Raw genomic sequence first — 13,988 nt, 5'->3', positions numbered from 1 at the left:
ACAAAATTCAATTAAATCACACATTGCACAAAGAAATTGCTAATTTTATAGGTACTTAGAATTTTAACTCAAAATTTGGTAATAAACCAATCATTCATCTTTCTTTAAAACTCACAGCAGCAAAATGTTAGCAACTTACCACTTTGAGCCATGGTTCGTGATTCAGAAGCATGTTGCTTGCAGAAGACTCTGAAAATATGCAATTTCAAAGAATCATTAAATACTCTTACTTATGCTTCCCAAATATCATGTGATTTAAAAGGATCCTATCCTGTTTCTCATGACCACTTCACACGAAATGTTTAAAGAGAAACGCTGTTTAAACCGTGTGGTTACTGACTGCCCCACGTCAGGTGCACAGGGAAGCTCTACCAGAGGTCTTCCGCGTCCTCCGAGCCTTAGGAAGGTGGTGTTGTCTGCAGGAGTGAGTATTGATGAAATATTCTGAACAATACTAGCTCATACACAGTGGACAGCTGGATTTTACTACAGAAAGATACCTAAAGATTCAACGTTTTCTAAGGTACACAGACTTCTATCTGCTCAGCGTCGGTAACCAGCTAACAACAGCATACATTAGTTTGGGGGAAAAGCAGTTTTCAAAGTTAACAGCTGCCTCCCTCAGGTCGTACATCTGACCTACAAAGAGCCTCGCACTGACCGACGTCCCTGAATAGACGAGTGGCACTGCAGGCTCTGAGGAAGAAGTGAAATGAGTAAACTTCAAGGAGCTGCTCAGGTCCCATGTTCTTTCCGGTCTTTCTCTTCAGCCCCCAGCTGCGTTTCCCTTCCTTTCCTATGGTGCTGATCCTCGACTAGGGGAGTGTCTGATTTCTTTCCTGCTTACACCAATTCCCACCTCGAGGCAGCCTTCCCAGCAACTCCCAATCAAAACTCATCTCCCTCTGCAGATCCTGGAATCTCTGAACACTTTCATTTGCCAAGTACTTAAAACTTTTTCAAACATATAGAAAGTGTAAAGAAGAATGACAGCACCACCACGTCTGAACTCCAGGCCAACCTGCTATTTGTAAAGCCCTCCCGCGCCAGTCTTGCCTGTGCTTTCTGGTCCCCCACCAGGAGATGCTTCTCTGACGTTCAGTATCTCATTTCTCTTTGTAGCTCATAGCACTGAGTAAGGTGTTCATTTCTGATATGTACTCTGAATGTTTAAATCCAACTTTAAAATGCCTAAGAGTTCACTTGTTCCCTGATAAAACAGAAAAAAGGCTTTCACTGAGTTCCTGTGCATTAGTTCTAATGTACAGTCAGTGTATTTTTTTTTTAAATTTTGAGACATAACAGATTCTTCGCTTCTTTTTGTTTGATCTTGTGATTAAGATCATTGTAGAAGTCATAGCAAGATGAGCTCTTTGGGAAGGTAAATAATACACATGAAACTCAGAATATAACACCTATGAGCTTCCTAGCAAATCAAATATAAAAAGAAGTGCAGTATAGAATTCACATATTTATACATGTCCTTTCTAATGTTCTAGGCAACAAAATACCCATGAAACATGTTCAAAATCACATTTAAAATTACTTTGCAAACTATGATGGTAGGCATGCCCATTTTGTCTTAGGATAGTTGACCCTTGCGACGTGGTGAAGAGGAACATGGGATTCAGAAGCCTTGAGGCCCAGCTCTGCCACTTATCAGCTGTGTGACCTAGGGACAAGTTATGAAGCAGTTCAGGGCCTCAGTTTCCTCATCTGTAAAACGAGGAAAATAGTCTCTACCCACTGGACTGTATGAGGACTAAATGAGCTAACATTTGTACATCACTTAGATCTATTCCTGGCATAGGTAACAGATTATTAAATAAGTTAGTGTTATAAAATAATACCTGAAACACTTGGATAAAATTGGGGGTATATGCCTATAGGAGGGAAAAATATTCAGCCTGTAAATGAATTTTAAATCATCATTTTAGGTTGTATGTTTGGCCTGGCAGTGAAGTTGCCACTTGGGATGTCCATATCCCATATTAGAGTGCCTGGATTCAAGTCCTGACCCTGCTCCTGACTCCAGCTTTCAGCCAATCACAGCCTGGGAGGTAGCAGGTAAGGTTCCGTAGTTGGCTCCCTGTCACCCTGGTAGGAGACACAGACTGAGTTCCAGGATCCTGGTGTTAGCCTGGCCCAGCCCTGACAATTACAGGCGTTTGGGGGAATGAACCAGTGGGTGGTAGCTCATGCCGTATCTCTCTCTCTCTCTGTATTTCTGCTTCTCAAATTAAATTATTTAAAAATAAATCATTTTTAAAATCATTGTAAGAAGGTAATAAACTATGGGACCAGCATTGTGGTGTAGTGGGTTAATCCTCAACCTGGGGCGCTGGCATCCCATACGGGTGCCAGTTCTAGTCCAGGCTACTCCTCTTCTGATTAAACTCCCTGCTGTGGCCTGGGAAAGCAGCAGAAGATGGCCCAAGTGGGAGGCCTGGAAGACGCTTCTGGCTCCTGGCTTCAGATGGGCCCAGCCCTGGCTATTGCGGACATTCGGGGAGTGAACCAGCGGATGGAAGACCTTTCTGTCTCTCCCTCTCTCTGTCTGTAATTCTACCTCTCAAATAAATAAAAATCTTAAAAAGAATGTAACAAGTTATGCAATAAACTGTATTTTAAAAATGGTCTCCTAACATTGTTCTAATATTCAGTATGCTGCAATTCAAGTACATTTCACTAAAATTTAAAACACTCAAGCAAATCTATGAACAAAGAAGTGGGAAGAGTCAGTTTGCCTTTTCAACTCCAGACCACCATTCTCTATTTTATCCATCTTAAAACTATGAAGGAGGCCAGCGCTGCAGCTCACGAGGCTAATCCTCCGCCTGTGGCGCTGGCACTCTGGGTTCTAGGCCCAATTGGGGCGCTGGATTCTGTTCCTGTTGCCCCTCTTCCTGTCCAGCTCTCTGCTGTGGCCCGGGAGTACAGTGGAGGATGGCCCAAGTGCTTAGGCCCTGCACCCACATGGGAGACCAGGAGGAAGCACCTGGCTCCTGGCTTCGGATCAGTGCTGCGTGGCGGCCGTGGCGGCCATTTGAGGGGTGAATCAACAGAGGGAAGACCTTTCTCTCTGTCTCTCTCTCTAACTCTGCCTGTCATGTTAAACAAAACAAAACAAAACAAAACAAAACAAAACAAAACAAAACACAACTATGAAGGAGGGTTCACTCTGTTTCCAAGACATGCCATTCCTTCAACTTTATATGCTGTAATTTAGATGGCATATATACCCCAAAAGAGATAAATCAATGGATCATAATCTTAATCATTTAAAAGAGCTTGGTTTACTGAGTTCTGGTCAAACTGTACAGTGATTAAACTGAAATGAAATGAAATCTTTTGTCAAAAGAAAGACAACTCCTCTCCCTAAAGCAAATATAATTCCACTGGATTTGAAAACTGCCCTGCTGAGTCTAAATGAACATGAAATAATTATTGAAAGAAATGAAGAAAAATTAAAAACCAAAGGCAATTTGACCAGTATTTTTTTAAGTACTTCATGATTAATTACTGTATGTGCTGCAAAGTTTATCGCATTTAGACAAGACAGGAGTGGTGCCAGAGCTATTTATCAGAATGGTGGTGGGTTGGCCGGCGCTGCGGCTCACTAGGCTAATCCTCCGCCTTGCGGCGCCGGCACACCGGGTTCTAGTCCCGGTCGGGGCGCCGGATTCTGTCCCGGTTGCCCCTCTTTCAGGCCAGCCCTCTGCTGTGGCCAGGGAGTGCAGTGGAGGATGGCCCAGGTGCTTGGGCCCTGCACCCCATGGGAGACCAGGAAAAGCACCTGGCTCCTGGCTCCTGCCATCGGATCAGTGCAGTGCGCCGGCTGCAGCGCGCTGGCCGCGGCGGCCATTGGAGGGTGAACCAGCGGCAAAGGAAGACCTTTCTCTCTGTCTCTCTCTCTCACTGTCCACTCTGCCTGTCAAAAAAAAAAAAAAAAAAAAAGAATGGTGGTGGGTAGTTACCTTCATTCCACACACAAAATAAAGGGATAGACCTATGTATCTGTGCTAACCTCATCTTGTCTGCAGAAACAAATAGATCTGGACTGGTTCCATAACAAGTAATGCTTCCTACCAGGAAGGAAAAAATGAAGAGAGATTCAAAAACAAAGGCAGAACCTTGCATAATGCATAATGGTTCTGTTTTTGTTTTTGAATATTTCCCCTTTCTGGTTTTTAGAGAAGGTGTGAGGTCAGGTTCCCAAGTGGGCATCACCCGAACCATGCTGTCCTCCGGAAGCCATCTATATATAATTAGCTTTAAACGTCTCCTTTATCTTAGCCTAACTATTCCTTATCCTAATCCCCTAGATGTGACTTTAAAATTATTTTAGTACATACGTATAAATTCCTTGAGCTTCATCACTGTGTGGAAAGGCATTGTCCATCTTGGCACAGAAAAAGTGGTAATTCTTGGCACAGTATTTTAAATCACATCCCACGGTGGCTCCTCGTTTACCACAAAACGTACATTTCTACAGAAGAAGAGATGTCACTAAGTACTGGTTTTCATAATCTTTGTTAACATTTAAAATGAAAGATATCATTAAAGATAATTTAAGTCAGCAGACCTGTTTCATAATTCTGGATGTTATTAGTAAAATTCCACCCTGAGCTATAAACATTAGGAACTTACACACGCCCGTTCATCTAATATTTCAGCAAAATCTCAGATAATTAGGATGCTTGACTTGGACTGTTCTGTAATGAGCTGATTAAAAGCCCAACACTTTTTATCTCAAAACACAATCTCTTTCCCTCTTTTTGCAAGATTTCTGAGAAGCAGAGCTGGCAGACTAGGCAAGGTATCAGGAACACTGGACCTGATGCGAGAGCAGCCCCTGGTTGTGCTGCTACGAGCTATGTGACTACTCATCTTCCCCCGGGGGAGCGATCCCTGCCTGCGGCGCTGTTACAGAAGAGAACAGGAGAGAAAGGAAAGGAAACTTCTTTGAAATCTATACAGCATATCAAAAAATAATTTTAATAAATCTGAGTAATACCACTTTTTCCTAATTCAGTTTATTTGATGTCTTGCTTTTATTTAAAGATATATTTATCTGAAAGGCAGAGCAACAGAGAGGAAGACAGAGAATTATTAACTTTTTATTAATATAAAGAAAACAGATTTCAAGTAGTTCATAGATACAATCCCAAGAATATCATATTTCTCTCCCTCCCTTCTTCCTTTCTTTTTAAAATTTTTTCTGATAATGTATTTTTTTTTTAAGATTTTATTTATTTGAAAGTCAGAGTTACACAGAGAGAGAAGGAGAGGCAGAGAGAGAGAGAGGTCTTGTATCCGATAGTTCACTCCCCAATTGGCCGCAATGGCTGGAGCTGTACCCATCCGAAGCCAGGAGCTTCTTCCGGGTCTCCCATGTGGGTGCAGGAGCCCAAGGACTTGGGCCATCTTCTACTGCTTTCCCAGGCCATAGCAGAGAGCTGGATTGGAAGAGGAGCAGCCGGGACTAGAACCGATGCCCATATGGGATGCCAGCACTTCAGGCCAGGACATTAACCCGATGCACCACAGCACCCGCCCCGTGATAATGTTTTTTTTTTTTTTTTTTTTTTTTTTTTGACAGTCAGAGTGGATAGTGAGAGAGAGACAGAGAGAAAGGTCTTCCTTTTGCCGTTGGTTCACCCTCCAATGGCTGCCACGGCCGGCGCGCTGCGGCCGGCGCACCGCGCTGATCTGAAGCCAGGAGCCAGGTGCTTCTCCTGGTCTCCCATGGGGTGCAGGGCCCAAGCACTTGGGCCATCCTCCATTGTACTCCCTGGCCACAGCAGAGAGCTGGCCTGGAAGAGGGGCAACCGGCAAAGAATCCGGCGCCCCGACTGGGACTAGAACCTGGTGTGCTGGCGCCGCTAGGTGGAGGATTAGCCTAGTGAGCCGCGACGCCGGCCCGATAATGTATTTTTAATTTACTTTATATTCAAAGGCTTAATGCTCCACTGAATAAACAGTTCAACAAATAAAAAGGAGAAAGATCAGTGTTCAGCAGGAATACAAACAAGGGCTATAGATAAAAATCAAATCCAAGATACCAATTTCATGTTGGGCATTGCCTAAAATCTCCATTACAATATGTCACCTGGAGGATGTTTGAGGGGCGTGTCTGTGGCTGCTGTGTTTAAGCTACTTGAGATCAGATCAGCTTCTGGAGGACTGATGTTATAGTGTGGTAGGCATCCCATATGGGTATCAGTTTGTGTCCTGGCTGATCCACTTCTTTTTTTCTTTTAAAGATTTATTTATTTATTTATTTGAAAGGCAGAGTTACTGCAAGTCAGAAAGAGAGGGAGAAAGATAAAGAGGTCTCTTTACTATCCAAGGTTTTACACATCCACAGGAGGTTGCAGAATATATTCACTGGATAGGTCTGCTTTAGTTCCGGACACGTGGACAGTGCGTGATCCCTGTACTTTGCTTAAGGTGCCCCTGTGCGTGGTCCACCCGTGCCTGCATGACCTTTTCGCTGATTGGCTCCCCTACTGCACATGTCTTAAAGTAAGCTTTATAAGCCTGTATACTTCTTCAATAAAGCGGTTCCTGCTTCGACAGAACTCACGGGTGCTTGTGGTGTGTTCATCACCTGTCGACCTTACCTCTCCCATTTGCCCTGTTGGGGAGTGCCTGTGCTGTCCCCTGCTGGCCAGGGGCCAGCCTCAGGCTTAAGACTCCCAACAATTTTACTCGTATATTAATTTTTTTACTCTATATATTAGCTACCACAAATGAGGCCATACATGTGATATTTGTCTTAATGGTCTCCAGCTGTATCAATTTTGTTGCAAAAGATAGGATTTCATTATTTTTATGGCTGAGTAGTATTCCATCATGTATATATATTTTTTCTTTATCCAGGCATCAGTTGATAGACACCTGGGTTGATTCCATATTTTAGCTATTATGAATTGAGCTGCTATAAACATGGGGCATAAAGTAAATCTTTCATATGCTGATTTCATTATCTTTGGGTATATTCCCAGGAGTTGGATGGCTGGGTCATATGGTAGATCTATTTTCAGATTTCTGAGGAATCTCCATACTATCCTCCATAATGGTTTTACCAGTTTACATTTGAACCAACAGTATATTAGGCTATCTTTTTCTCCACATCCTCACCAGCAGTTGTTATTTTTTGATTTATTTATCTATTTATTTTTTGACAGGCAGAGTGGACAGTGAGAGAGAGAGACAGAGAGAAAGGTCTTCCTTTGCCGTTGGTTCACCCTCCAATGGCCGCCACGGCTGGCGCGCTGCAGTCGGTGCACCGCGCTGATCCGATGGCAGGAGCCAGGTACTTCTCCTGGTCTCCCATGGGGTGCAGGGCCCAAGCACTTGGGCCATCCTCCACTGCACTCCCTGGCCACAGCAGAGAGCTGGCCTGGAAGAGGGGCAACCGGGACAGAATCTGACGCCCAGACCGGGACTAGAACCCGGTGTGCTGGCGCCGCAAGGCGGAGGATTAGCCTAGTGAGCCGCGGCGCTGGCCTATTTTTTTTTTTGATGACAGCTATTATACCTGGATTAAGATGAAACCACTTCCTGAGTTTTATTTGCATTTCCGAGATGGCTAGTGATCCTAGCATGTTTTTACATGTCTATTGGCCACCTGTGTTTCATCCACTGAAATCTGCTTCTTTGTGTCCTTTGTCCATTTCCTAACTGGACTGTTTTTTTAGTTGTTGAGATTCTTGAGCTCCTTATATATTCTGGAAATTAATTCTTTATCAGTTGCATAGTTTGCAAATATCTTCTCCCATTCTGTCAGTTGCCTCTATACTTAGCTGAGCACTTCATTTGCTGGGCAGAAGCTTCTTCATTTATAAAGATTTATTTGATTTATTTTCAAAAGAGTTACACAGATAGAGGGAGAGACAGCTAGATGGGGAGGGATAGAGAGAGACACTGAGAGAGAGAGAGGTCTTCCATCTGCTGGTTCACTCTCCAAATGGCTGCAATGGCCAGCATTAGGCCAGGTTGAAGCCAGGAGCCTCATCCACATCTCCCACATGGGTGACAGGGACCCAAACACTTGGGCCATCTTCTGCTGCTTTTCCCAGGCTATTAGTGCCACTTCCGATCCAGTTCTCTGCTGTGGCCTGGGAAAGCAGTGGGAGATGGCCCAAGTCCTTGGTCCCCTGCACCCACAAGGGAGACCTGGAAGAAGCTCCTGGCTTTGGACTGGTCCAGCTCCAACCAGTGCAGCCATCTGGGAAGTGAACCAGTGGATAGAAGACCTCTTTCTCTCTCTCCCTCTCTTTCTGACTTGCAGTAACTCTGCCTTTCAAATAAATAAATCTTAAAAAGAAAAAAGAGAAGAGGATCAGTCAGGACACAAACTGATGCCCATATGGGATGCCCACCACACTATAACGTCAGTCCCCCAGAAGCTTCTCAGCTTGATGTACTCCTACTTATCGATCTTTGCTTTTATTGCCTGTGCTTCGGTGTATTATCCAAGAAGTATTTGCCAGCGCCAATGACTTGCAGTGTTTTCCCTATGTTATCCTCTAGTAATTTGATGGCTTCAGGTCTTAGATCTAGATCCTTGATCCACTGTGAACTGATTTTTGTAAAGGGGTGTAATGTAGGAGTCTGTTTTATATTTATGCACGCCGAGATCCAATTTTCCCAACCCCATTTGTTGAAGAGACCGTCCTTTCTCCGGGGAGTAATTTCAGCTCATTTATCAGAGTAGTTGGTTGTAGATGCATGAATTAATCTCTGGGGTTTCTGTTCTGTTCCACTGGTTCATGTGCCTATTTCTGTTCCAGTACCATGCTGTTTTGATTATAATGGCCCTGTAGTATGTCTTGAAATTTGGTACTGTGATCCTCTGACTTCGTTTTTTGTTAAGATTGCTTTAGCTATTCATGGTCTGGTCTCTTGTGTTTCCATATGAGTTTTAGGATCATTTTTTCTAAATCTGAAGAGAATGTTCTTGGTACTTTTACTGGGATTACACTGAATCTATAAATTGCGTTAGGTTGTATGGACCTTTTGATGATATTAATTCTCCCAATCCACCAACATGGAAGATTTTTCCATTTTTTTGTGTATCTCATCTTCTATCTTTTTCTTAATGTTTTGTAATTTTCATTGTAGAACACTTTTACCACTGCTATTCAATATAGTTTTAGAAGTTTTAGCCAGTCATTAGGCAAGAAAAAGAAATCAAAGGGATGCAAATTGGAAAGAAGAAAGTCAAATGATCTCTGCAGATGACATGATTCTATATAGAGCAGAGCTGAACGACGCCACTAAGAGACTAATGGAACACATAAGAGAGTGTGGCAAAGTTGCAGGTTATAACATCAACACACAAAACTCAACAGTCTTCATATACAGTAACAATGCCATGGCTGAGAAAGAACTTTTAAGATCAGTCCCATTCACAATATCCACAAGAAATTTTAAATACTTTGGAATAAATTTAACCTAGGAGATGAAAGATCTCTATGATGAAAATTATAAAATATTAAAGAAAGAAACAGAAGACATAAAAAAAAAAAACATGGAAAAATCTTCCATGTTTGTGGATTGGAAGAATTAATATCATCAAAATGTCCATAATACTGAAAGCAATTTACAGATTCAATGTGATCCCAATAAAAATACAATGTCATTATTCTCAGATCTAGACAAAAAAAAAAAAAAGCTAAAATTCATATGGAAACACAAGAGACCCTGAATAGCTAAAGCATTCTTAAACAATAAAAAAAAAGCTAGAGACATTGCAACACCAAATTTTAATTTTAAGATATACTACTGGGACTGGCATTGTGGCATATAAGCCTGTCTGCAGTGCTGGCATCCCATATTGGTGCCGATTCAAGTCCTGGCTGGTCCACGTCTGATCCAGCTCCCTGCTAATGGTGTGGGAAAGCAGTGGAAGATGGCCCAAATGTTTGGGCCCCTGCAGCCATGTGGGAGACCCGGATGAAGCTCCTGGTTCCTGAATGGCCTAGCTCCAGCTTTGGCACTCTAGTTCATGTCCCGCTGCTCCACTTTCCATCTAGCTCCCTGCTAATGGCCTGAGAAAAGTAGCACAAGATGACCCAAGTGTTTGTGCTACTGCCACTCATGTGGGAGACCCAGATGAAGATCCTGGCTCAGGCTAGTCCCAGTGCTGGCCATTGTAGCCATCTGGTGAGTGAACCAGTAAATGGAAGATCTCTAATTCTTACTTTCAAAGTAAATAAATAAATCTTTGAAAAATTTTAACTACAAATAACAGTCCCATTGTACACAGTGAATATATTCTGTGACCTTCAGTGGATGTTTAAAACCTTGGATAGTAAAGAGCCCTACATATACTGATACTTTATTTTTTCCAATACATACATACTTATGGTAAAGTTCGATTTATAAATTAGGCACAGTAAGAAGTTAACTTTAACCAATAATAAAATAGAATAACTACAAAAATAAAATATAATAAAAATTATTTAGGACTTAAATTACTTATTTCTGAATTTTCCATTTAATATTTTCAGGCCATCATTGACAATGAGTAACTACAGTCATGGAAAGTGATACCACAAATATGGGGGGAGGAATACTATAAACAGAATTTTAGAAACTTAAAAAAAAAATAGGAGGTGCAGGAGAAAGAAAAAAGCATGGCACTGAGGATACTATCAAAGGCAGGCAGAAAACCCAGAATCCACAAAGAAAAAGACAGATCTGACTATATAAAAAACAGGAACTTCCTTTTACACTGTGAACCAGAAAGCCTGAAGCGCCAGATTCTGACTGCAGCCACCTTATCACCACGAGGGGACCAGGCGATATCAGAGGCAGGAGCACAAAGAAGAACATAAACCCCCGATGACACGTTTAGACACTGAACTAAACCTGAGGCCAGCTTCCCCTCTGGTTAAGGAGGAAATAAGCCTGCTCTGTGTTAAAGCCAGTTTGAGTTGAGGTTTTCTTCTACTCACAGGTAGGCGCTCTGCAGCTCTTACCAACTTTACTGACGAATCATGTTCTACAACACTAAATGTTCACTTGAATCTAAGCTTCTAAAACAGGTCCCACTTCTTCCAGCTCTCCCAGATGTTTCTCTGTCCCTGCTTTATCATTCAGACTTTCTTTTGAATGCATTCCCTGAAAATATGGTCATCCTACGTGAGTTAATAAAATCACTTCTACTTACCAACTTCCTTCCTCTGTGGATTTCTTTCTTTACTGATTCCACATCAAAATTTCTACCATGATTATGTGGATCATGATCCTCACATTCCACAAGTGCTGAGGAATATAACTGCAGATCAGAGGGAAAAATTCCAGAGTTATTAAAAACAAGTCAGCAAATGGTACCTGAGATACTCAGCAGGAATGGCAGCGGGATTAGGATGGAGCAGTGACAACCTTTTCAGATGTATGAGCAGACCACAGAAGCCACCCCATTTCTTTGGGAGAGACCCCAATTCCCAGATGTGTTTTATACTCTAATTACAGCTCACTGGACCTGGGCAGACCCTGACATCAAGTTGTGAAACTGATTCCCTATCCCAGGAGTGTAGAACAGACTCAGAAATACCTGAAGCCATGTGGTTAGGACAAGCCAATCTGCAAAGAAAGAAAAGAGAGGGCTCGAGAGGACATCCCTGACGGCTTTCTGGCACCTGTGCGCTTGCCCTCAGGAGCTATGAAATGCCCTCAGAACTTACCACAGCTACCCTCTTAGGTGTAGATCACTTCAAGTTTCTTGGTGCTGCATGAAACCCTAAGAATACAACCTAGCACTGGTGTTGTGGCATAGTAGGCTAAGCCTCCATTTGTCACATCAGCATCCTATATGGGGGACAGTTCATGCCCAGCAGCTTCACTTCCAATCCAGCTCTCTTCTGATGGCCTGGAAAAGCAGTGGACAATGGCCCAAGAGCTTGGGCTCCTGCACCTGCACCTGCAAGGGAGATCTGGAAGATACTCCAGGCTCCTGGCTGCAGTTTGGCTCAGTTCCAGCCATTGTGGCCATTTGGGGAGTGAACCAGTGGATGGAAGAACTCTCCGTCTCTCCTTCTGTTTGTAACTCTGCCTCTTAGATTAAAAAAAAAAAAAAATCCAACCTAACTTCTAACTGAAAATCAGTATTACATATCTGGTTAAACAACAGGGGGCATGGAAAATATAAGATTTCTTGTGAAACTGACATAGCTAAAGGTATCTTATAAAAAGCAAAAACCATGAAGAAAAGAGTTAGAATTCAACAGAATTAAGTATTTTTGCTGTCTGAAAGACACCGCAAAGAAAATTAAAAGGCAAGGCCTTGTGAGAAAATAGTCACAAAATATATGACAAATGACTCATATCAAGAATATAGGAAAAAGTAGGGTAGGTGCTCTGGTGCAGTGGGGTAACCTGCTGCTTGGGATGTCCACATCCAACATCAGAGTGCCTGGGATACAGCTCCACCTCTGCTTCTGATGCAGCTTCCTGCTAATGTGCCTGGGAGGCAGCAGGGGGATGACTCAAGTACTTGGATTCCTCAGGGCCAGCGCTGTGGTGTAGTGGGTAAAGCTGCTGCCTGCAGTGCCAGCATCCCATATGGGCACCGGTGTGAGTCCTGGCTGTTCCACTTCTGATCCAGCTCTCTGCTATGGCCTGGGAAAGCAGTAGAAGATGGCCCAAGTCCTTGGGCCCTTGCAGTCGCGTGGGAGACCGGGAAGAAGCTCCGGGCTCCTGGCTTCAGATCGGCATAGCTCCAGCTGTTGTGGACATTTAGGGAGCAAATCAGCAGAAGCAAGACCTTTCTCTCTGTCTCTCCCTCTCATCGTCTGTAACTCTACCTCTCAAATAATTAAAGAAAATCTTAAAAAAAAAAAAAAAGCATATGGACTCATATATAGATGTTCATTACAGACTTAAGAGCCCCAAATTGGAAACAATAGATGAATGGCTAAAGAAACTGATCTATTCATGCAATGGAACACTATGGAGAAATAGAAAGGAACAAAATACAGATACATACAAAAACAGGGATGAATCTCAAAATTACTGCAAGGAGCAAAGGAAGCCAGATACAAGAGTATATACCATAGGGATTCTTTCATAGGAAATTTGCAAACAGAAAAGGCCAGTCAATAGGGACTTAGGGTAGAAAGGAAGTGATTACACAGAAGGCTGAGGGAACCTTCTGGAGTAATGGAAATGTTCCATATCTTGATCATGGTAATGGATACATAGGTACAGATGAGTCTCAAAACTTCAAAACGACACTGAAAAAGAGTACAGCTTGTTTCATGTAAGTTATATCAATAAACTTAACAGCAGCAAATCAACATTAATAGTATATTAGAGGGGCCAATGCTGCGGCATAGTGGGTAAAGCCTCCGCTTGTAATGCCCACATCTCAGACGGGCGCCAGTTCGAGTCCTGGCTGCTCCACCTCCCATCCAGCTCTCTGCTATGCCCTGGGAAAGCAGTAGAAGATGGTCCAAGTCCTTGGGCCCCTGCACCCACATGGGAGACCTGGAAGAGGCTCCTGGCTGCTAGCTTCGGATCGGCGCAGCTCCGGCCGTTGCAGCCATTTGGGGAGTGAACCAGAAGTTGGAAGACCTCTCTCTCTCGCTCTGCCTCTCCTTCTCTCTCTGTATAACTCTTTCAAATAAATAAATAAATCTTAAAAAAAAATCTTGAGACATGAAAACTAAGTGCAAGTCCTAGACTAGACTCTTCTGCAATTAGGACAACACATGAAAGCTGCTTGAGGATTAGGCAGCAGCAATGTAATGATGTTAGTTTCCTGATCTTAGTGGCTATAGTGTGCTATGGGAAAGAAGGTTCTTGCCGAAAAAAAATACTAAATTATTAGGGAAAGATGACACATCGTTTAATTTAAAATGGTTCTGGCCAAAAAGAAAAGTTATTTGTACTATATGTGCATTTTTTCTTTAAGTTTGAGATATTTTTAAAAAATCTTCAAACTGTGTAAATGTATACACACACACACACAC

General features: G+C 42.8%; 1 protein-coding gene across 5 annotated transcripts in view; it reads right to left on the bottom strand.

Moving 5' to 3' along the window:
- PHF11 (PHD finger protein 11) overlaps positions 1–13,988 on the bottom strand; it is a 45,687-nt gene that overhangs the window by 16,187 nt on the left and 15,512 nt on the right. For all 5 annotated transcript variants that reach the window (NM_001389492.1, XM_008273847.4, XM_051832209.2 and 2 more), the window contains 3 exon segments: positions 140–189; positions 4,356–4,489; positions 11,186–11,293. In NM_001389492.1, the coding sequence (NP_001376421.1) occupies positions 140–189; positions 4,356–4,489; positions 11,186–11,293 (292 nt within the window).

The sequence above is a fragment of the Oryctolagus cuniculus genome, chromosome 9 (assembly GCF_964237555.1).
Source record: "Oryctolagus cuniculus chromosome 9, mOryCun1.1, whole genome shotgun sequence".
Classification (NCBI taxonomy): Eukaryota; Metazoa; Chordata; class Mammalia; order Lagomorpha; family Leporidae; genus Oryctolagus; species Oryctolagus cuniculus.
This window is presented reverse-complemented; position numbering and strand designations above follow the sequence as displayed.